Below are 20,910 nucleotides of genomic sequence, written 5' to 3' on the forward strand. Positions count from 1 at the left end.
GGGACCATCCCATGACTTGTTTCCCATGTGGTTATAGCAACCCGCACATCCATCCACATTGTACAGGGTAGTGTCTAATGTGATATGGTTAGAAGCTAGACAAACACTTCAAGCAGATATACGTTACCGCGGGGCCTGAACTTACTCAGATCAAGCGTGGTGTTGTGTAGCACATGCGCCATGTCCGGGCATAGACAGTTCAGGAAGATTGTACGGTAGTTGTTGAGAATTCTGCAGTCACGGCAGGTTGTAGTGTAGTTTCCGCTGAAAGGGCAAGAGCGAGTCAGTTATCATCGTCTGGATGGAAAGCTGCGTACCTAATCAGATCACTGGATGGTGTCTTACGTATCATAACTCTCCAAGGTGCCATTTCTGTTTCCCAAGCAAAAGTTCAGATCCAGCCTATGGTAAAATAAGCTATGAGCATCTTCGAAAACCACACACCACACATGCACCTTGATGACTTTGACACGTCACAAGACTCACCAAGTATAGTTGTAGCCGAAAATGGCAACGTCGTCGTTCAGACAGTTGCACCCTAGCCAGTGACCCTCTCGTAAACTTGCGCCCGTAAAGATGCAATCTTTGGCATAACCTCCATTCGGTTGCTTTTGCGCAAAGACATAAAAGAAGCCTCTTGTAAGCAACGTGAGGGTGGTAATGCCGCGAACGGCCGAGGAGGCGAGGTGTGTGATGCGAGCCATGAGGGGTTACCGTTGGATGTTTCTGGGAACGGTAGTGGTCTGCGAAAATCGTATCATGTCTCTTGAAATGTGGAACTTTGATGCGGGAGTAGTAGATACCTACCTACTATACTCAACCAAAGGCGAGGAAGAGGGTCGCTTCACTATCGTCAGTCAGACCCTGACAGGGCAGGTGCTTTCCGGATGTTGGAAAAAGTGCGCATCATCTGGCCCACGTCAGACAAGAGGTGATTCTGAGGAAGGTACAACCGGCTCAACAGTGAATGGAACCTATTTCGCGGCGTGCTTGGACTTTGTGTCCACCAATGCTTGCCAACCACTGCAACTCAGAACAAACAGAGTGTTTCAGGGAACATCATCTTTCTATCCCCTCAGCTCTTTTCATCCAAAGATCACCCAACTACCACACTCATCATAGACAACCCGTCCCTCATCCACTGCCTTCCGCATCTCCTCACGGAGGGGCTCTCTCTCCCCGGTTATAGGATCCCATTCCCATCCTTCACGCATCCTGTTTGTCCAAATTTCGTCAGCAATGAATGATTTCCTGGGAAAGAAGATCAGAGCAAAAGAGAACGCATTCAAAAACACGTACCACATCCACCGCAAGTACGCTCTCAACTCCTTATCTTGCGGCAGAACCCGCATCCATTCCGGCTGAAACTCCGGATGACGACCCTTCCCCTTCCAGTCGTCCGCCCGACCGAGTAGCTTATCCCGACAAAATATCCGCCACGAGTCCAGAGCGTATGGACCCTGCGTGAGATGGCCGATTTCCCAGGCGCATCCAATGGCATGTTCTTTGGCGAATTTGATGGCGTTGATCCTGTCATCATCATCGTCAAATTCTGCCTGTGACGCTTTTCCGATATGGAAGTCATCCGGCTCGCCCGTAAATTCCTGTCCCACCTTGACACCCCTCGCATCCCCAGGTCTCGGATAATTCTTCACTCCGTACCTCTTTTCTTTACACGGTGGACACTCGATGAACATCCGCGCATATTTCTGTATGACAGAGCAACGGTTGACGGATAGCCCCAGTGGGCGAATGAGATTGATGATCTCAGAGGGATCGGCACTGGCGAGCGCCTCGGGAGTAGGGAAAAGATCCATTAGTTGGCGGAATAGAGGGATGGCCATTGTACCTCGGACTTTAATCAGGAATGTCACGGCTATGAGCAGACGGAAGGGGTCGGCTGCTACTTCTTCTTGAATTAATCCGAATCTCGAGGCTGAGATGGGAGCAATGGGGAGGCAAGAGATACCGGGTGGGTGTGGATTTCGGGACTTCTTGGTTGGGGATCTGCTCTTGGATGTGGAGGTCTTGCTCTTGGGAGGAGAGGCTTTGCTTGTTGATATCGGCCAGGGCGGTGGTTCACTGAAAAAGGGCGATTTGTAAGTGCGCTCTCCGGTGATCCTCACGTTAGCTGCTAAAACACATTCGTCAAAACTCGATGTGCCTGCTACCGATACATCGCCAAGGGCGACATCGAGGTTTTCGTTAGGGGACGAGTGTGAAGCAAGGCTACGTTGGGGACTCCAGGTGTCGGCGTAGCTTGGTTCATCTGGAAACTTCGAGTGTTTGAGCTTCGTTTTATCGGTCAACCTGGATTTCTTCGCTTTCGATTCTCCTTCGCCCTGACTAGGCCCAGCTGAGCGGTGGACAACCGACATCACCCGAGTCGGCAATGCCATCTTTCCTTGCTCACTAATCGGTTCGTGGCCGTTCATCGCTTTTCTGACAGCGCCAGAAACACCGGTCTCCCCCCGACCCCTCGTCACTTGTCTGCTCGTTTTCGCCGGGTCGTCTTGCGCCCAAAAACGCGAGACACCTCTCCCCATCACACCCGTCGTCTTCTTCACCCTCTTGCCTCCACCTCTTCCCACTTGCGCCGATGAGTTTTCTCCTCCCCCACCTTCCGTGCTCTTCCCCAAGAGACTCCCAGCACAAGTATCCCCGTCAAACAAACACCCTTCCTTCCTCCCCGCCATGATCATCCCCAGAAACGGCAACAAACACAGCTCAGGATCACCCATCACGCGATTTTGACCATGATCTTGTTCTCGCTCCAGCCGCAGAACCCGATAAGCTTGATCCCTCAAGGAATGGGCACAATCCATCATCATTTCCCATTCTTCCATTCCACGCATGAGACTCGGTTCCCAAAGTTTGCGGACTTCAACTGGTGGGGCGAAACCCGAGGTAAGCAGCGAGGCGAGGTAGTCTCGGTCTTGAGAGGAAGAGGAGAAGTCGACGTTGAAGTCATTGAGGATGTCATTGGCGAGGTCTGGTGACATGACATCGTTATATGGGAGGCGAGAGGCCTGTGATTGGGGTGGTGATAGTTTTGATGATGACATTTTGCTGGTTGTCAGTGGATGGAGAGTTTTGGATTTACATATGTGGTGTCCAGCAATCGTAGAATCAAAATGTGATTGAAAACTTCACGATGAGTTTGGGGTCAAGATGTTGTTGCTTGTCAGTGAGTGAATCGAAAAGGGAGGGGAGGGGGCCAAGACTTTGTTTGGAAGGCAAATCAAATGCCAAGCCAGGGGCATCCTCTGTGGCACTTCGTGCTGACATTTACCGTGATTCGGTGAAAGAGAGATTGCCAATCGAGAAATGTCAAGGCTTTCGAAGCTCATACTATATCTCAACTACTCTCGAAGTTAAAGGCGTACATGATGATGTAGCTGACAGGGAAATGGCCTTTACTCTTTGGCATCCGTTCAAATGCCCATGTCGTAATATCCGTATCCTGATCCACTCACATGCAAGTTCAGCTTGACCGTCATACCCATACCATCATACCCTGTCAGACACAGGCAATAACGTCTATGTTGTATTTGAGACCAGAAAATTTGATTTATACACTCTACGACCATCTTCATGTTCAACCCACACGCCCGCACATCTCCGCATTGCCCAGAGTTACCGATCCCGCCCCTGCCCATTCCTTTTCGTTTTGCTCTTTCTGACCGATGCGCAAGAGGAACATGGGGGAGCAAAATTTGGGCAGCAATAGTATATGATACATACACAGAAAAAGACAAGGAAAATCACGCACGTCTCACAACGGTTATTGTGTGAATGTCATGACTTTGCCCTTTGTTGTGGCAATGCTAAATTAGTGGCGGGTGGTGGACTCCTTGGGGGGATCGTAGACGATCTTCCTCGACTTGAGCCAAGCCCACTTGTAACGCTTAACATAGACGCTCAAGGCGAAGAGCACAGAGGTGACAACCAGAACCTTCATACCCATGCGCTTGCGGTCGTCCATCTCGGGCTCAGCAGCCCAGTTGAGGAACTCAACAACATCCTTGGCCATCTGGGAGGTGGAGGCGGGGGTGCCATCCTCGTAGTCGACGAGGCCGTCGTAGAGGACACGGGCCATGGCGATACCGGTACCGGGGAAGTAGGGGTTGAAGTTAAGGCCGGCGCCAACGGAAGCGCCAGCGGGAGGCTCATCGGGATAGCCGGTAAGGAGGGAGAAGATGTAGTCGCAGCCACCGTGGCGGGCCTTGACGATCAAGCTGAGATCGGGAGGAAGGGCACCGTTGTTGGCGAAACGGGCGGCCTCATCGTTCTTGTAGGGATCGGGGAGGTAGTCGGAAAGCTTGCCGGGGCGCTTCTCGATCTCGCCCTGGTCGTTGGGCTCGGTGTCGTACTCGTTCTCTTCGGCAAGAGCCTTGGCCTCATCGACGGTCAAGATGGTGCCGACAAGAGCGCGGTAGGGGACTCTGCTGAGAGAGTGGCACGAGGCGCAGACCTCACGGTACACCTGGAAACCTCTGCGAAGACTGCAGTCGGGCAAAAACAAAGTCGTGAGCCAGATAGTCATTTTGGATTGGAGGCGCGGCCTCGAATGGGCTGGATAGGAGTGGTTGCTTACGCTTGGTGATCAAAGGTCTTGAGCCACTGTTCGTGGACCCAGGGGTACTTGGTAGCATGGAGACTGCGTCAACGGTAAGCTTCGAGTCACTCCATGCCCAGATTCATGCCTATAGTCGAGCTCGGTCGTATATGCCTCAGAACCCATGAGGCAGACCTCGGTCCAGCGGCTAGAGCGGGGCGGATGGTCGGATCGATCGTAGGGGACTCACCCTTCCTCAGCCGGAGTCATGGCGGAAGCGAATCCATAGAGATGGTAGTACCAGGCGATCGAGCCGGCGGCGACGGCGGTGGCAGCGGCGGCAGCAATGTTCAGGCGGAGGGGAGACTCGGCAGCGGCGCCGGAGCTCTGGGTGGAAGCCGAACGCTGCCGGGCACGTCCGTTAGCTTTCCTCGAGGAGCGCGAGAGTGTGAAGGAGACAAGACAGGATGGCTCGGCCGGGGCGGGGATGGTCGGGCAACTGGGCCCCGGACCGGGAGCTCGCAGTAGGTTGACGGTAGCTCAAGCCGGCCCAGACCCAGCCATTCGAGTGGCGATGCGGCCGAGATCTGTTGTTTGGAGGGGCAGAGAGACGAGGACGAAAGAGTTGTCGAAGCAATCGAGACGAACCTTGGCAAATTTGAAGGCGCCATTTTTCGCGCTGGCAAAGGTGCGCGTCGAGCGCAGGCAGGTCCTCGCCAGCATGGTGGGCAAGCTGAGCGAAGCTTTAGGAAAGTATCGCGGGTTCGGGGGACAAGGCCAATTGGGTTGGCAATGTCGGTGACAGTATCAGGTCTGGCGGGCGGGAGGTCGAGCAGGTCCGTCCAGGTGCAAGGTCGGTCGATTCCCTTCACGTAGCGTCGTAGGTAGGACCGTAGGTTTCTTGAATTTCGGGAATCTTAGGAACACTCGCCATCTGATTGGCTGGGCCAATCACCGTGCAGCCTTTCGAGCTTTTACACTTCCCCTCGGCCCCGGCCGATGGATTTTCCGCACTAATTTACCTCATTCTGCCCGCGGGCCTCAGCGCTTTTTGAGACTACCTTGCTCAGTAAGGTAGACACCTCAGCGAGCCCAATCCCGACCTGCAAGTGGAAGTTTCACAAGCGACTAATCCAACTGGGCACAGCTGGGAGCTGGGCATCAGGATCAGGATCAGCATCAGTATCAGCATCAGCATCAGCCAGCATCGCCCCATGGAAATCATAAATGTCCAAGCTCTCGCTGCCCGCGGTCCGCCCCTTCTGTCTTTTCAGCTCACACGGCGACCCAGCGTGACCGGACCTAGCCGAGGAAAAGCTGCCAAGGAAAGCCAGGTTTGAAGCTATACACCACACATACATACCTATGCCGTGGCCCCGTAATCGCAGGTGAAGCTCAGATTTGGTCACCACGGCTATCACGCTTCACACCAACACATCACCACAATTGCATCCCCAAAAAAAAAGGCAACGCAAAACTGTAGTCGAACATGGACGATCCTAGAGATTATCATCGAAAGAAATCCAAGGTAATTGTTTCGTTTTGAGATCCAGACCCGCTCCATCTTTTACCATCTTCTATTGTCTCGACGGCCATTTCCCAAGATGCATTAATACACGCTCTTTATCAAAACACACCACATGCAGAAATGTCAGCTTTTGTGTTCCCATCCCCGCGCCAGCATATATTCGGCATCCCTCACTTAGGGTTCGTGAACCCCTATCAAATGACCCATAAACCATAAAGCAAACAAGACCAGGAATTGGCATGACTTAGGCAGCGGCGTTCTTGCTCAGGACTTCTCTCCTCTTTTTGACGGCCTGCGCAAGCGTGTCGAGAGTGGCGACAGTGTCCTCCCAGCCAATACAAGCATCAGTGATACTGACACCGTACTTGAGGCCGCACTTGCCTTCCTCGGGCACCTTCTGGTTACCTGTACGTTGTGTTAGCGAACAGCTTCAAATTTAGACGGTCATATGCCCCCAATAAAAAAAATAAACAAAATAAAAAGACTTGCCCTCGTTGATGTTGCTCTCAATCATGACGCCCATGATACCAGTTTCGCCGTTCTCAAGTTGTTGCGCAATTTCGGCAGCGACCTTGGGCTGGTTCTTGTGGTTCTTATTCGAGTTGCCGTGGCTGCAGTCAATCATCAGGCGCTGGCGCAAGCCGCTCTTCTCCAGCGCAGCCTTGGCCTCAGCGATGCTCTTCGCATCGTAGTTGGTGCCCTTGGTACCGCCACGGAGGATGACGAAGCAGTCCTCGTTGCCAACAGTTCCGACGATGGCAACGACACCGGGCTTGGTGACGGACAAAAAGTGATGGGGATGTCTGACAGCGCCAATAGCATCAATGGCAACACCCAGGGTACCGTCAGTGCCGTTCTTGAAGCCTACGGGGAAACTGAGGCCACTGGCCAACTCGCGGTGGAGCTGGCTTTCGGTGGTGCGAGCACCGACAGCGCCGACACTCAACAGATCGGCAAGGAATTGCGGGCTGATGGTATCCAACATCTCGCTGGCGAGGGGCATGCCCTTGGAGGTGAGGTCAACGAACAACTGTCTGCTCAGGCGCAAGCCCTTGTTGATCTGGAAGCTGTTGTCGATATCGGGGTCGTTGATCAGGCCCTTCCAGCCAACGGTCGTCCGGGGCTTTTCGAGGTAGGATCGCATGACAATCAACAGCTCATCCTTGTGCTTCTCCTTCTCCTTGAGTAGTAGATCGCAGTATTCGAGGGCGGCATTGGGATCGTGGATGGAGCAGGGACCGATGACTACTAGTAACCTTTCCTTCTCGTCGGTGCCATTGACAACGGCGACCACCTCCTTGCGGCCATTGATGACGGTTTGTTTCGATTCAGCGGTCTGGGGGATCTCATGTTGGAGCAGGTCGGGAGGGGTCAGCGGGTTGTAGCCGCGAACTGGATTAAGGATTAACAGTAAGCAGGGAGCTCCGAGCGTAATGAATTGCAGATATTCCACATCTGAATCAAAGAGATTGAAACTTACTGCGCCAATCCTCGCTTTCGGCCTGATTGCCGACGTTGCGGTTCTCAATGTAGAAATGTTGCTTAAAGATTCGACATGTGAGTCAATCCAACCTCTAAACACAACATTGGTAGGCGTGGGGCTCTGTCTAAGTGGACATGACGTACCGACATGTTGAGGACTTGTGACTTCTATGTGCCGTGGAACAAGCTATGTGCAAAACAGTAGATGAGAGCGGGAACTAAAGAGGACCCTTCGACTTTTAACTAAATGATTTTGAAACAAATATTCGTTATGAGTCAAAGGACGGAACAAGCCAGGTTTGTGGGGGAAGAACTTATTTTCCTTTCTCGGCGCTGCCGTGGTGGCGGCAAAGGGACTTGACAGCTCCCGTCCAGTCCAGTGCATGTTGGGTACGGAACCTTAAAATTTGTAGGAGGGGCAACCAGGAGCCTGCAATGACACCACACTCCTCTCAAGAGGTATCTGATACTCGTGGTTGGAGAGGATCCTAATGCAAATGCGGTGCTGGTGAGGCGGGGCGCAAGTAGCGGTACCCAAGACTGTTGGCAGCGCTAAGGGTCGCCGTACCTTGGAACGCCCTATCCATTGTGGGCCAGCTCCGTGATGGGGTCAAAGCAAGAGAAAGGCCGATTGAGGAACCAAAAAAAGTTCAAGCTATCGACACAAAAAGTCTGGAGGTAATTCCGTCATGGAAGTCGTGTGCTACGTCAACAGAGTCTCCTTTTTAAATTTTTTTTTAAAAAAAAGGAAAAGAGAAACGACGAGAGAAATGGAGGATGAGGGCATCAAGGTGTGAGTACGTGGTAAAGAGAGACACCCGAGTATCCGTATGCAATAAATCAAAGCACAGACATGGGCATTGGTACACTACTGGAAGTAGTGTAGTAGCTCCAACAGGGCAAAGACGATGCAAGAGTCAGACACGGAGCAATCCATATCCAACCGCTTCCTCTTCTGTGAACCAGCGGCAAACCCCCGAACGGTGAGCTCTCGTTCAAGGGCGAGTGACATAGAGAGACCATGTTCACAATATTCCTTACAATGGCTTATGCTCACGAAATGGTGATCCTCCATCCTCTTGCAGAGAGACAATTGGCCGGGCCCATGCAGTGGATGGTCCGTCATCATGGAACAGTTGTGGAAGGAATATGGAAGGATTCTGGGCGGCAAAAAAAGTTCCATGCAAGAGCAACCGGCGGTTCGCATGCATGTGGTTGGCCTTGATCGTTCTCAGCCTCCGAAGTAAAGGGAACACAGCTATGCCTGTGATATCGTCAACCGTAGGATGGACCATAGAGGTACCTACATAGTAGTGTATGCCCCGGGCAAGCTCGGGTGACGAAGCCAAATGCAGGTGGCCTTCGACACTTGGCGGGGGACCCACTCGGCCCGGGTTTCGGAGCTTGGGCACCGGGGTGCGCGCTCTTGCAAGGTAAGTACATGTTTGTGCCTCAACCCCATAACTGACTGTGCACAACGAATGCAGGGTATCAACATTTATATCTTGACTGGCTTATTGAATTCCCAGGTCTCAAAATGTCGACTTCCTTGACAAACGAAACGCAACCGGAGTTCAATTAGAACCCAATACTTGTAACAACAGTCAGGAACATGACGATGGATGGATGGCAAACGGTCAATAGCCAACTCTAGATTTGCATTGGTAAGACTGTTGAATACCCGGATCATCACTCGTCTTTGAGAGGGCGCAGAGCATCTTTCTTGAACTTCTCGATGCCGTTGATCTTGCCATAAACCCACTTCAAAGCCATTGTGCTACCTGTCATCAACAGCGCCGAAAAGGTGAACAGCAAGACTCGTTGCCAGGTGTTGAGGATATCGAAAATCGGGTACGGATACCTGACAAAACAGTTAGACATTTTGGTAAATCTCGAGGGTGTCGGAATTGTGTGCGGTTTTACCGCCTGGTCTTTGCTTTGTGTCCGTCGTTCTTACCATCCGTTCTTAGAAAAGCAGAGTTCCACCCAGCCCCAGTAAATAAATGCTATGGTCGTACTGATAGTCATAGCACCATATCCCTTGACCGTCCAAGGGGGGCTCAGGAACATCAAGTCCAGCGTCAGCATGATAGCCGGCATGGCATGGAATCCTCTGTTGGGGTTTTGTTAGCCACAGCACCACTTGCACCAGTCAGACATACAGCAGATAGGCTACAGTAAGTTTTTCGTACACATCTGGGAGAACGGGAATGGCCATATCGGGCGGCACAACCAGGTTCTTATTAATTGCACAAATGCCCCAGTAAAGGGTGCTTATGAGCACGGCCAAGGGCGCAGAACAGACCGAGAGGACATTCTTGATTCTGAACAGGCTCGGGCTCAAGATCAGATCCGCAAGCAAGGCAACTGCAAACGTGGCAAGTGCTAAACCCAGGCCAATAATGGTTAGGAACTTGAAAGCTCCTCCGAATCCCAGATGAAGTTCCCGCGGAAACAAGTGCAGGTAGCTGAAGCTCGCCATGAAAGACACCATGCCCAGCATATGTATCAGGGCGGAAAGGCCCCGCGATGGAGAAGCGACACGCTGCAAGGGATGCATTGTCATGGTTGCGGGCGCAATGGCGAACAGAATATGGGTGGTGGTAAAACGAAGAATTAGTAAAGAGCGAGTGTAATTTGCGATCGATGTTTGAAGGACGTCTTGAGCGAAAAACAAAGTGTAACTGTTCAAGAAAAGAGATAGAAGACAGGCCTCAGATTCGGAAAAACGAATGGGAACGAAAACGCAGAAAACCTGCTTTCACGTGCTAGGTAAGGCGATCGATGACCGATCGTGCCGGTCTCATGCACTCACTACTAGCTTTCGACGTTTTCAATTGTATTTGGCTCACCTACCCTGGAGATTTCAATCAGTCTCTCCACTTTGGACCTCCCACCGGGAGCCGTCGCAGGACACGCAGGAACCGCCGATCTGCGCCCAGATAGTGTACCGCAGTATGGTGTGGTCCATGTCGCGACAGCATCCCGTCCCATCTAATCTTCACGCCTCTTCGCACAACGACCACATCCACCATCATATTCAGGCGCAATAATCTACCGAGTCTCTTCATGATATTCCGCACCCAAACTCAAACCGCTCCGGTATTCGATCGAAGTCTTCCCACAAGAACTCTGTCGCCCAAGAGTCAAGATGGAATCGAATAAACTGGAAAATGACGTCAAGTCGAGCAAGCGCACGCATGAAGAATTCACAGAGGGCGTTGCACAGGACGTTTCTGGAGATGGTAAGTGATGTTCACCTTTTTCCGTCACCCGAATTGCCCCTCGCAACCATCCTGGATCCCAGGAGCTGACAACGGCACATTGCCATGCAGATAGCTCCTCCGACGATGATATGGGCCCCCAGCTGCCCTCGGCCGAGGCGCCCAAGAAGAAGCGCCGCGTTCTTCCCTACGAGAAGCTGTACTTAAAGGCCATGCCCAAGTCCGCCCGATATTCCAAGTCCTTGATGCACAAGGAACAATTGACGTTCCTCACCATGACACCCATCACCGACTTCTTGATCACCACTTCGATAGACGGCGTTGTCAAGTTTTGGAAGAAGGTCACCGGAGAACTCGAGTTCGTCAAGGAATACAAGGCTCATCTCGGCGAAGTCAAGTCTGTTTCTGTGAGTCAAGATGGCCGCAGCTTTGCTACAGCCGGTGCCGACAAGACCATCAAGCTGTTCGACGTCAATGCCTTCGATCTTCTCGCCGTTCTTCAACTCGACTACGTACCAGCATGTGTCTGCTGGGTGCACCGAAAGGGTGCCCCTTTGCCCATCCTAGCAGTTTCCGAGGAGGAAAAGCCCGTCATTCATCTTTATGACGGACGTGGTCAGCAAGAAGAGCCTTTCCATACCATCAGTGGATTACACCGGAGTCCAGTAGGAATCATGGCTTTCAACGACAGATTTGACTGCGTGGTATCGGCGGATGACGGCGGCATGGTGGAATATTGGCAGCCGAGTGGCTCCTACGGAAAACCCGAATCGGTTTTCAGGTTCAAGAGCGCCACAAATCTGTTCGAGTTCAAGAAGGCAAAGGCTGTACCAACCTCCCTCGCACTGTCTCCTGACGGCAGCCGATTTGTCACTGTCTCTTTCCCAGATCGGAAGATCCGCATCTTCGACTTTGCTTCCGGGAAACTACAACGCACATACGACGAATCTCTCAAGGTCGTGGAGGAAATGCAGCAGGCTGGTACTGCACTACAGAAGCTCGACGCCGTAGAATTCGGCCGCCGCATCGCGCAAGAAAGGGAAATTGAGTCGCCGGCACTACGGAATAAGTTCAATGTAGTCTTTGACGAATCAGGACACTTCATCCTTTACGGCTCCTACCTGGGTATCAAAGTTCTCAATACCTACACCAATCAGGTCGCTAAGGTATATGGCAAGGAGGAAGGATTCAGGCCCCTTTCTCTGGCCATTTACCAAGGTCAGCCTCAGAAAAAGGGCGTGACAACAGTCGCCATGGCCGCATCTGCCAATCCACTTCTACAGGAATCGGAAACAAGAGACCCAATGCTGATAGCGACCGGCGTGGGCAAGGTACGCTTCTACATGTTTACGAATGATGAAGAAATCTCCAAGTCGACCAGAGACGTCCAGAACGAGAAACCAACCGTGTTGGGAGGGCCAAAGAAGGTAGAACAGAAGAAGGCGGCCGAGACAGGGACGTCAGCCGTTATTCATACCACCTACGGCGACATTCACATCAGGCTTTTCCCGGATGCCGCTCCCAAGGCTGTGGAAAACTTTGTTACGCATGCCAAACGTGGTTATTACAACAACACCATCTTTCACCGTGTGATACGGAAGTTCATGATTCAAGGTGGCGACCCTCTCGGCGACGGAACAGGCGGCGAGAGTATATGGGGCAAGGAGTTTGAGGACGAATTTAGCAGCTTGAAGCACGACAAACCTTATACAGTCAGCATGGCGAATGCTGGTCCCAATACTAACGGGAGTCAGTTCTTCATTACGACAGAAAAAACGGTAAGCCAACCAAGCTCAGATGCTCCCATACCGGTAGGACTCAATACTAACTTGGAGAACAGCCATGGCTTGACAACAAGCACACAATCTTTGGTCGCGGTGTCCAAGGTTTGGATGTCATTCATCGCATCGAGAACGTCAAGACACACAAGGACAAGCCAGTGGAGGATATCAAGATTCTTAACATAGACATCATGTAATGTCTAGCGTAATACCCTACATTGCCATTATGACATTCAATCATTCATTAGTTGCGAAAATTCTATTGCATTCAACCTTGCAAGGCTTTAATAGCATCGCTAATTCCATGGTACTTTCCGCCCAGCCTCATCGGATATCATTTAATCTGACTTTCGCTTAGTTTCCTTTTCGTGTTTTGTTCCTTCCCAACCTCTACTTTGCCCAACTGCGCGGGTGCCTTTGTATGAGGCTTCTTGCTGGCTTTAGTGACCTTCCCCCAGAATCATCTCCACCAACCTATCCCGTTCCGTACTCTTCTTCACCAGCCCCCAAAACGTACTCGTATCTGCATCTTCCATGTCCTCCTCCGAACATTCGTCATCACCAAAATAGTCATTACTACCAACACTTCTTTCCGCTAGCCTCTCACCGTGATCACTAGCGCCACCATCATGACCACCATCATCCTGTCTATGCCTCTCCCTCTCCCTCTCGACCCCCCTCCTCACCAGCTCTCGCGGCGCCCCAAACTCCACCACCTGCCCCTTGTCCAACACTAGGATTTTATCAAAGTCGGCCACCGTCGACAGCCGATGGGCAATCACCAGCACCGTGGTGCCGGTACTCTCAACGCACTTGCGCAGCGAACGCTGGATGGCTGCGTCGGTCGCTTTATCAATGGCCGACGTGGCCTCATCCAGAATCATGATCTTGGGGCGGGTAAGCAAAGCGCGCGCGAGGCAGACGAGCTGTCGCTGGCCCTGCGAGAGGTTGGACCCGCCTGTGATGATGGGGTGGGAGAGGTCGGTGAAAGGGTTGATGCGGTGGCGATCGGGGGCGGTGTAGTTGGTAGCTGTGGTTGTGGCGGAGATGGCTGGGGAGGGGGGAAGAGGGAGCAGAGGGGCTGGAAGGGTTACGGGAGGTGGGGATATGGGCTCTTCTTCTGTTGGTGAGGGTTCGAGTATGTGTGCGGGCTCGGATGTGGGAGTTTGTTCGACTTCGAGGATGGAGGTGAGGAGTGTTGGATTTTCGGGATGTGAATCAAAAGTGAGGAGGTTGAGGGGGTCAATGTCGCTGGTGTCGAGAACGAAAGGGGTGATTTGGACGCGGTTGTCACCCAATGTGTGGATGTCGTCGAACATGTCGACTTCTTCGGCCGCGGGCTCGACGGCGAAGTCGACGGTTTGGGGGAAAACAATCGGTGCCAGGAGCGGTGTGGTGGAAGCCGTGTTCGGGTGGGTAGAGACGGCCGTGCTGGGTCCCATGACCGGAGTGTAAAAAGATGGTGGGTAACTCTGGTTGTTGTAGGTTGAACCGATTAGGTTGACACTTCGAAGGGCGTCGTATATCTCTGTATCATCTAGACGGCCTTCGATGTCTAGATTGGAACGTAGGGTGCCTCTATTGACGGAATGCATCAGTATCCACATCAAAAGGTGTAACAAGTCAATTTCATATGCGTACGAGAAGAGGAATGGATCTTGGGGGATAATGACGAGACTTTTTCGCAGCTGCGTTAGCTTCAATGTCGAAATATCGAGGCCGTCAATGCGGACCGAGCCTCTGCTGGGTTCAAGAAGACGGAAAAGAACAGAGGCAAGCGTCGACTTGCCAGCGCCCGACCGGCCAACAATCCCAACCCTCTCGCCGGCTCCAACGGTCAAGCTGAGATCGGACAAGACAGGAGGAAGATCGCAGGCATACGAGGCCGTGAGGTTTTCGACTTCGATGTTCCCATCCGCTGGCCAGGCTGCAGGGGCGTCCAGACCCTGTTCGCTTTCACGCTCAACCTCGATGTACTCCAACACCCTCTCGCAGGAGCTAAACCCCAATTCCAGCGCTGCCACGGACTCTAGTAAAGATGTTAGTGCGGACGTGTAACGGAAGGCAAAAGACAAGCTGAATCCCGCGAGCGCAGCGCCTACACCACCCAGTGCTACGACACTGGCCACGATGGTGACGAAGACGGCGCCGAGCATGCCCATGCGAAAACCCATCCATCTCTTCAAGAGTTGCTGTGCCCAGTTTGCGGAGCTGTTGGCGTCAATCAATCGGTACAAGTTGTTGGTGTACGATTGAGTGCATTGAAAGGCGCGAATGGTCGTTAATCCGGACAGCACGGAGCTGAACTGGTCGTAGATTGGGGAGTTGGAGACGGACTTAAGGCGCTTGACCTCTCTGGCGACATATATGAAGTAGTTTGCAATATAAACGTAGAGGGCAAAAAGGAGTATGACAAAGAAGAGGACGTATAGCGAGACGGAGGAACTGTGTAGGGCAGGTTAGCTGAATCCATTCTTGTGTGTAACATTACATCATGCAACAAAAGGCGACGGGTACTACATACCATGTCACGACGATGATCATCAGTAGTAGGGCTGCTTGTAGGAACGTAAACGTCGGGGTGGCCAGCGGTTTGTCGACGACTGACATGTCCGAACTGAAGCGGTTTAATACACGGCCCGCTGGTACAGTTTCAATCCATCGGATAGGCGCACGGAGGATCGTATGTGTGAGCTGTTCAAATAGCTTCTTGGAAGCTCGCATTCCGATGAGAGTGAAGGCAATATCGCGGATGAGTTGGGACGCACCGACGAGGAAACAAACTAGAACATATGTCGAGATCCCTATGACATCGAGTTAGTTACACTTCTTTAGTATGGTTTGTATCCTTGTCCCTGAACTTACAAAAGCGAATATAGAGCTTAGAACTCCAAGGCATATGCTGGTCAGCAACGTATCCAAAAGTCATTTGCCAGTATGTTTGATGATACTGGGTTGTAGACGATGTCTGTGAACTTGCTTCAACGGAAGACGCCCTTTGAGCAAGTTCCTTGAGACTCCATGTACGAATGATGCCCAGAACGTGACCGAGAAAGAGCACGGCCATGCCTAGAGCCCAGTTCAGGGTACCACCACTGGCCTCATAATATGCCTTGTACACGTCCCATTTGACCCATCCAACAGCTCTCTTCTCTTCGCCGGTTTGTCTGCTTTCTGTAGCCCTCGCGGTCGAACTGGAGGACGAGGCTGCTCCGTTACCATCAGGCCGAGTCCACGTTAGGCTCCCAGGTTCGAGCATTGATGTGGCAGGTCTTATGTTCTGGCTTTCGGGAGCCTTGTACACGACAGACTTGAGGCGTCCGCTACTCAGACGCACCAAACACCTCGCGTACGGGCGAACAAGATCGACATGATGAGTCGCAAGAATTCTTGTCCTTCCGACGGCTAACTCTCCCGCCAATGCCTCACCCACGATGAGCCTGCTCACATGCGTATCCACAGCGCTCAGGATATCATCCATCACGATGATGCCGGCTCGCGAATATAGGGCGCGGGCGAGGGCTGTTCTCCATCTTTGTCCGCCGGACAGTGAAACGCCTCTGGGTCCAACTTCTGTTTGGTCACCGTCAGCCAAAAGCTGCAGATCCTTCTCAAGGGCGCAAGCGCAGAGAACCTTGCGGTAGCGGAGGCGGTCGAACTTGAGGCCAAAGAGAACGTTGTCCCTGACTGTGCCGCTTTCAATCCATGGAGTCTGGGATACAAAGCACGTCAGGGAGGGTATAATCCAGTCTTGGTCCGAAATATTCTCGTCTTCGCTAGGCTCCGGGGCAGAAGGAACGTAGATGTCACCCGCTATGAGCTTAACTTCGCCTAAAATTGCAGCGAGCAATAGACTTTTGCCCGAACCAGTTTTGCCCGCAATGACACTGAGCTCACCGGGCGGGAACTTCACGTTGATATCTTTGAGCATGGTATGTGCTCCTCGAGGTGGTGCTTGAGCATCGCCGACTTTGTCAGTATCTTCAGGTCGGGGCCAAGCTACAGTAGCGTCCTCGAAAGCAATCAGACTCCCTGGCTTAGTGACCACTTGCTTGTCCAGACGGCCAAAGTACTTGTCCAGTCTCGAGACACTTGCCCACGCTTCAAGTAGGTTGACCTGTACCTTTCGTAGAAGTGACACTGCGTCGTCCAGCTGGTCAAACAAGCCGAGGGCGGTGAAGATGACTGAAGCTTTGATATGGAATCCTTGCTGCCATACATACACCGTGAAGGCAACGCTGGCTAATAACAATGGGGCAAAATTAACAGTCAAGAAGATTAGGCATTTCCCGAGTGCCACTCTCCAATACTGCTTGAGCTCGTCGTCTCTGCTTGCCAGGATCTTGTCCTCCCAGAAGTCCTCAAGGGCCGAGTACCGGATCTGGCGCATTCCCAATAGCGCCTCGGCCAGCAAATGCGCTTTGTAATCTCGGACTCGCATCAAACCAAAGTTCTGGTCTCGTTGCTTTCGTGACAGGTGTAGATTGAGAGGGATGGTCAGACTCGCGGCAGTAAGCCCGGAAAGGACAGGGAGCCATCCCATCAAACGGATAAGGAAGGCGCTTGCCAGAGCTAGCTTGAAAGCGGCCATGGGCAAGTCGCTGTTGCACTGACAAAAATTGGTGACGCGGGAACTACATTGACTGAAGCGTCAGAACTGAAGAACTCGGGGTAGATCGATGGATAACTGGAAGGCGCATGTCACTCACCTGTCAACCTTCAATAGATTGTAGGCCGATTGTCCCATCTCCCCATCCCTCCTCTCTTTTGTTTTAAGCATAGTGCCCGGCTGACCGTTACCATTTGCGCTCCCATTCTGCCCGGATAACTTCGAGGATCTATCACTGTCTTGTCCTGCGTATTGCCTGAGAGCTTTGGCGAACACCAGAGTCTGCACCAACGACTCAAGGGGAATATCCATTCGGCTTTCGGTAATCCATTTCAGCCAATTCGTGGCACCAACTTGCAGTGTTTGTGTGAGAAACAAAGCAAGTGCCCAGACCAACAACATGGGATCTTTGGGCGAATGTTGGGTTCCCTTTTCGATCTTGGAAAGGAAGCCGTAGAGTACAAGCTGGGGAAATATCGACAAGATGGCAATCAACAAGGCCAAGGCCCATTGACGTGCCAGGTCGTGCACATAAAATCTGAACAATTGTTGCCAGAAATGACCCGGCTTCATGTTCTCGGTAAAATTCTTCTGTATGTTTTGCGAACGCGTGATGAACTCCAACCTGGGCAGATCGGCGGGTTCCAGTTGCCTTTCCATGGCGACATTGAAAATGTTAAGGTTCCAGGAGAATGACAGTAGAGATAGGAGTGACACCGCCTTTTGCTGGTCAACAACCTGTTGCTTATGGTAGATATCTGGGCGTCGAGGAAACGAAGCGAAGGCCACCGCCACCACGAAGACTGACAAAAGTTGGATCCCATGTAGAAATGCCGAGATCTTGCTGCTGATTTCCCTTCCGATGAGCAACCCAATCACTTGGAAGCCATGGTTGAAGGACAGCAAGCTTATCAGCAGCAATGAAGAGACCAAGCCGAGAATAGTCATACGAAACCTTGTTTGGTAGTCATTCTTGGGAGGGAGAAAGGCGCACTGTAAACATAAGAGTCCCTGGACAACTGAGTTAAGCTCATTGATCCTTGCCCGAACTTGGAAGTGCTGGTTTTGATATGATGGTACATACAGCTAACAGAATCTCTTCCCATGACGAGAGCTTGGATATGTCAATAAAGATCGCCCTGGAGTCTTGAGAGTTCAAGGTAGGTATCAGTTTGACCGTCATGGATGCTCCCAAATTTGTCAGCACTCCTAACCAAAGTGTGAGCATAGAGCGGAAATCCACAAAGGCCCTTGTCGATGCCTCTGTTGCGTCACCATTCCGGTCTCGATAGTGTGCTGTATCGGCCACACCTCCACTCAAAGGCGCATATCCTCTCGTAAGACTCATCTTCCTGGCAAGCAGGTATTTAAATGTCGGAACTGTAAGAAGTGCAACCAATACGGGTATTCCTATATTGATCACGGCTGGGAAAGGTGTGTAAATCAGCATGCTGAAAACATATGACATGTGTTGGTGGGATTGCTCAGTGGTCATATTGGCTGTCATATCCTAGTAAAAACAGAGTCAAAACAGCAGTGGTATTAAATAAACCTTCTATCGATTGGGCCAGCCCATGGTCTTCTAAGATCGTAGTGAATGAAAATTGTTGGTACTCTTCACTATCCGAGGGCAATACCAAGTGGATGTTTTGAGTATGCATCGATATGGATCTCCGATGGGAGTTGAGCTAGACCGAAACCATCAAGAGGTATCGCTGTGAATGCTGATACCTTTCTCATTCCGTCTGCTCTCCCTCAAACAGTTGACTTCCGTGTGGTTCAGTTGTCTTATCCACCCTTCATCATGAACCACAGCCTGTGATAATGCAACGTCGACTCATCCGAAGCCTCTCTTCGTGACTAACCGCCGTTATTGACTTAACCGCTGACGACAGTTCCCATGTTGGGGTGCAACGTTTGCCCACTGAAAGCGCTGCTATCCTCGCTGGCCAAGAAGACAACTGCAGTAGCAACCTCACTAGGCTGAGCAGGACGACCCAAGGGTGTGGATCCGAACTGCTCCTGGTTCTCTCTCTTCATGGTTGATGGGATGAGAGGTGTCCAAACGGGTCCGGGGGCAACAGCATTGACGCGGATGCCTTTTCCAGCCTGCTGATTGCTCAGGCCGCGAGTGAAGGCCACGATTGCGCCCTTGGTGGATGTGTAATCGAGAAGGTCGGGACGACCGATGTAGGCGTTGATGCTGGCGTTGTTGATAATAGTGCTTCCGCGCTTCATGTATGGCAAAGAATACTTGGCCAGGTAGAAGTAGGGGTGAATGTTGGTGTTGAAGGTGTTGATCCACTGGTCTTCTGACAGATCCTTAATGTCATCGACTACCATCTGGTAGGCAGCGTTGTTGAAAAGGATGTCGATTTGGCCATTGAAGATCTTGACAGCCTCATCAACCAGTTTCTTGCAGTTTTCCCTGTCGCGGAGATCTGTAGACACCAAGTGGCACTTCTGACCGTATGCCTCAACCCTTCTCTTGGTTTCCTGCGCATCCTCCTCCTCCTCGGGAAGATATGCGATGACTGAGTCGGCTCCCTCCATGGCAAAGAGGATGGCGCTCGCGCGCCCAATGCCAGAGTCCCCTCCGGTGATGATGGCCTTCTTGCCCTTGAGTTTTCCGGCAGCGCGGTACTTCTGGCTCTTCCCGTCAGCGGTAGGAATCTCATCCCACAGGGGCTGCGGGTTCGGCATCTCGGTCTCCATGCCGGGGAAGCTCTGATGAGTGACCGGGATGTTGTGGCCTGTTGTCGAAAAACCCGAGTGTGTCAGAGCATGTTCGTTGCAGCGACGCATCAAGTCAATGCTCATGGAAGAAACTCACCCTTCTCGAATTGTCCCTTGTCTGTCATTTTGGAATTTTTCTTTTCCAGATATTGGTGATTCAGCTAAGACTTCCGGCTTGGGTTCTTTGATTATTTGCCTGTGATTAGGTGATTGCAGAGAGTTGAAGTGATTCAGATAATTGAAAATGTGTGTTCATGAATCATTTCGGGAGCTTCAGCTTCTTTTGTTTACTGTACCTGTGCCTATGACGTATGGGCCTGTTGCTGGAAGAGGCAGAAGTCAGTATCGATGACGACAACGGTCCGGTCATTGTGGCCAATAGGCCGCCGCCACATTGGTGAGTTCAAAGTGCTGCACCGCGCCTGCCGTTTTACCGTCTTCGGCAGTCCTCAAATATGTAGGTGTACGGTAAGGCGTAACTTCCAGTTCGTGTGGCATCTCGATGAGAAAGAGAGCCAAGAGAGCGCAAGACTTGAATTCAAGAAGCAGGTGCGAGTTGAACAGACCCACAGGTGAATAATGTATTATGTTCCCACACTCAATCGCCTGTGCAGTCTTGGCAAGAGGTGTGTGTGCGTGCACACACACACACCGCATTTGACAAATCTGGCCATTTGACATCGTTTTATACAACTCAACTCAATCGTTTAATATCGAAATCTAGCCAAAACTAGTACAAAAAGTCAATATTTTAATGCTCTACGTCGTACAATTATCTATTTTAATATTTATATTATCTTTTAAACTATTATCGATATAGTACACTACCCCAATACCCGCCAGAAGGTATTAATAACAATAATACTAGTAAATAACGAGCATCCTAATAACGTTATTGAGATTATTGGTGTAAGTATAAGGAGTATATAGAAATATAAGCGTACTCTATCGGATATTGGTAAGGTATTTTTACCGTCGCGAACTTCCTAGAA

The 20,910-nt window shown here is 51.5% G+C and overlaps 8 protein-coding genes across 8 annotated transcripts; 1 reads left to right on the forward strand and 7 right to left on the reverse strand.

The window, feature by feature from the left end:
• Window positions 1-95: 95 nt before the first annotated feature.
• NCU16379 (hypothetical protein) lies at window positions 96-704 on the reverse strand (the record flags this gene model as incomplete). The annotated part of the gene is made up of 3 exons (XM_011395070.1): window positions 96-264; window positions 346-402; window positions 487-704. The coding sequence occupies 3 exons, from the start codon at window positions 702-704 to the stop codon at window positions 96-98; spliced, it is 444 nt and encodes a 147-aa protein (XP_011393372.1).
• A 174-nt stretch (window positions 705-878) lies between these two features.
• Window positions 879-3,171, reverse strand: mbp3 (methylated-DNA-binding protein3). The gene is made up of 2 exons (XM_958662.2): window positions 1,300-3,171; window positions 879-1,215 (listed from the first exon to the last, which is right to left on the reverse strand). The coding sequence occupies exons 1-2, from the start codon at window positions 3,063-3,065 to the stop codon at window positions 1,086-1,088; spliced, it is 1,896 nt and encodes a 631-aa protein (XP_963755.2). The 5' UTR covers window positions 3,066-3,171; the 3' UTR covers window positions 879-1,085.
• Window positions 3,172-3,220: 49 nt separating this feature from the next.
• cyt-26 (cytochrome-26) lies at window positions 3,221-5,515 on the reverse strand. The gene is made up of 4 exons (XM_958663.3): window positions 5,207-5,515; window positions 4,809-4,963; window positions 4,598-4,660; window positions 3,221-4,505 (listed from the first exon to the last, which is right to left on the reverse strand). The coding sequence occupies exons 1-4, from the start codon at window positions 5,279-5,281 to the stop codon at window positions 3,833-3,835; spliced, it is 966 nt and encodes a 321-aa protein (XP_963756.1). The 5' UTR covers window positions 5,282-5,515; the 3' UTR covers window positions 3,221-3,832.
• Window positions 5,516-6,023: 508 nt separating this feature from the next.
• On the reverse strand, window positions 6,024-8,113 carry aro-7 (aromatic-7). The gene is made up of 4 exons (XM_958664.2): window positions 7,713-8,113; window positions 7,567-7,627; window positions 6,576-7,478; window positions 6,024-6,491 (listed from the first exon to the last, which is right to left on the reverse strand). Exons 1-4 carry the CDS (start codon window positions 7,716-7,718, stop codon window positions 6,331-6,333), a joined length of 1,131 nt encoding a protein of 376 aa, XP_963757.2. The 5' UTR covers window positions 7,719-8,113; the 3' UTR covers window positions 6,024-6,330.
• Window positions 8,114-8,944: 831 nt separating this feature from the next.
• Window positions 8,945-10,397, reverse strand: NCU09818 (integral membrane protein). Its single transcript, XM_958665.3, has 3 exons — window positions 9,761-10,397; window positions 9,526-9,681; window positions 8,945-9,429 (listed from the first exon to the last, which is right to left on the reverse strand). Exons 1-3 carry the CDS (start codon window positions 10,132-10,134, stop codon window positions 9,258-9,260), a joined length of 702 nt encoding a protein of 233 aa, XP_963758.3. The 5' UTR covers window positions 10,135-10,397; the 3' UTR covers window positions 8,945-9,257.
• Window positions 10,398-10,417: 20 nt separating this feature from the next.
• Window positions 10,418-12,896, forward strand: NCU09819 (cyclophilin-type peptidyl-prolyl cis-trans isomerase). Its single transcript, XM_958666.2, has 3 exons — window positions 10,418-10,813; window positions 10,904-12,570; window positions 12,633-12,896. Exons 1-3 carry the CDS (start codon window positions 10,720-10,722, stop codon window positions 12,768-12,770), a joined length of 1,899 nt encoding a protein of 632 aa, XP_963759.1. The 5' UTR covers window positions 10,418-10,719; the 3' UTR covers window positions 12,771-12,896.
• NCU09820 (hypothetical protein) lies at window positions 12,879-17,842 on the reverse strand (the record flags this gene model as incomplete). The annotated part of the gene is made up of 5 exons (XM_958667.2): window positions 12,879-14,151; window positions 14,215-15,018; window positions 15,098-15,377; window positions 15,439-17,207; window positions 17,283-17,842. The coding sequence occupies 5 exons, from the start codon at window positions 17,840-17,842 to the stop codon at window positions 13,014-13,016; spliced, it is 4,551 nt and encodes a 1,516-aa protein (XP_963760.2). The 3' UTR covers window positions 12,879-13,013.
• A 327-nt stretch (window positions 17,843-18,169) lies between these two features.
• NCU09821 (oxidoreductase) lies at window positions 18,170-20,398 on the reverse strand. Its single transcript, XM_958668.3, has 2 exons — window positions 20,016-20,398; window positions 18,170-19,935 (listed from the first exon to the last, which is right to left on the reverse strand). Exons 1-2 carry the CDS (start codon window positions 20,041-20,043, stop codon window positions 19,061-19,063), a joined length of 903 nt encoding a protein of 300 aa, XP_963761.1. The 5' UTR covers window positions 20,044-20,398; the 3' UTR covers window positions 18,170-19,060.
• Between the last annotated feature and the right edge of the window lie 512 nt (window positions 20,399-20,910).

This window comes from Neurospora crassa, linkage group I (assembly GCF_000182925.2).
Source record: "Neurospora crassa OR74A linkage group I, whole genome shotgun sequence".
NCBI lineage: Eukaryota > Fungi > Ascomycota > Sordariomycetes > Sordariales > Sordariaceae > Neurospora > Neurospora crassa.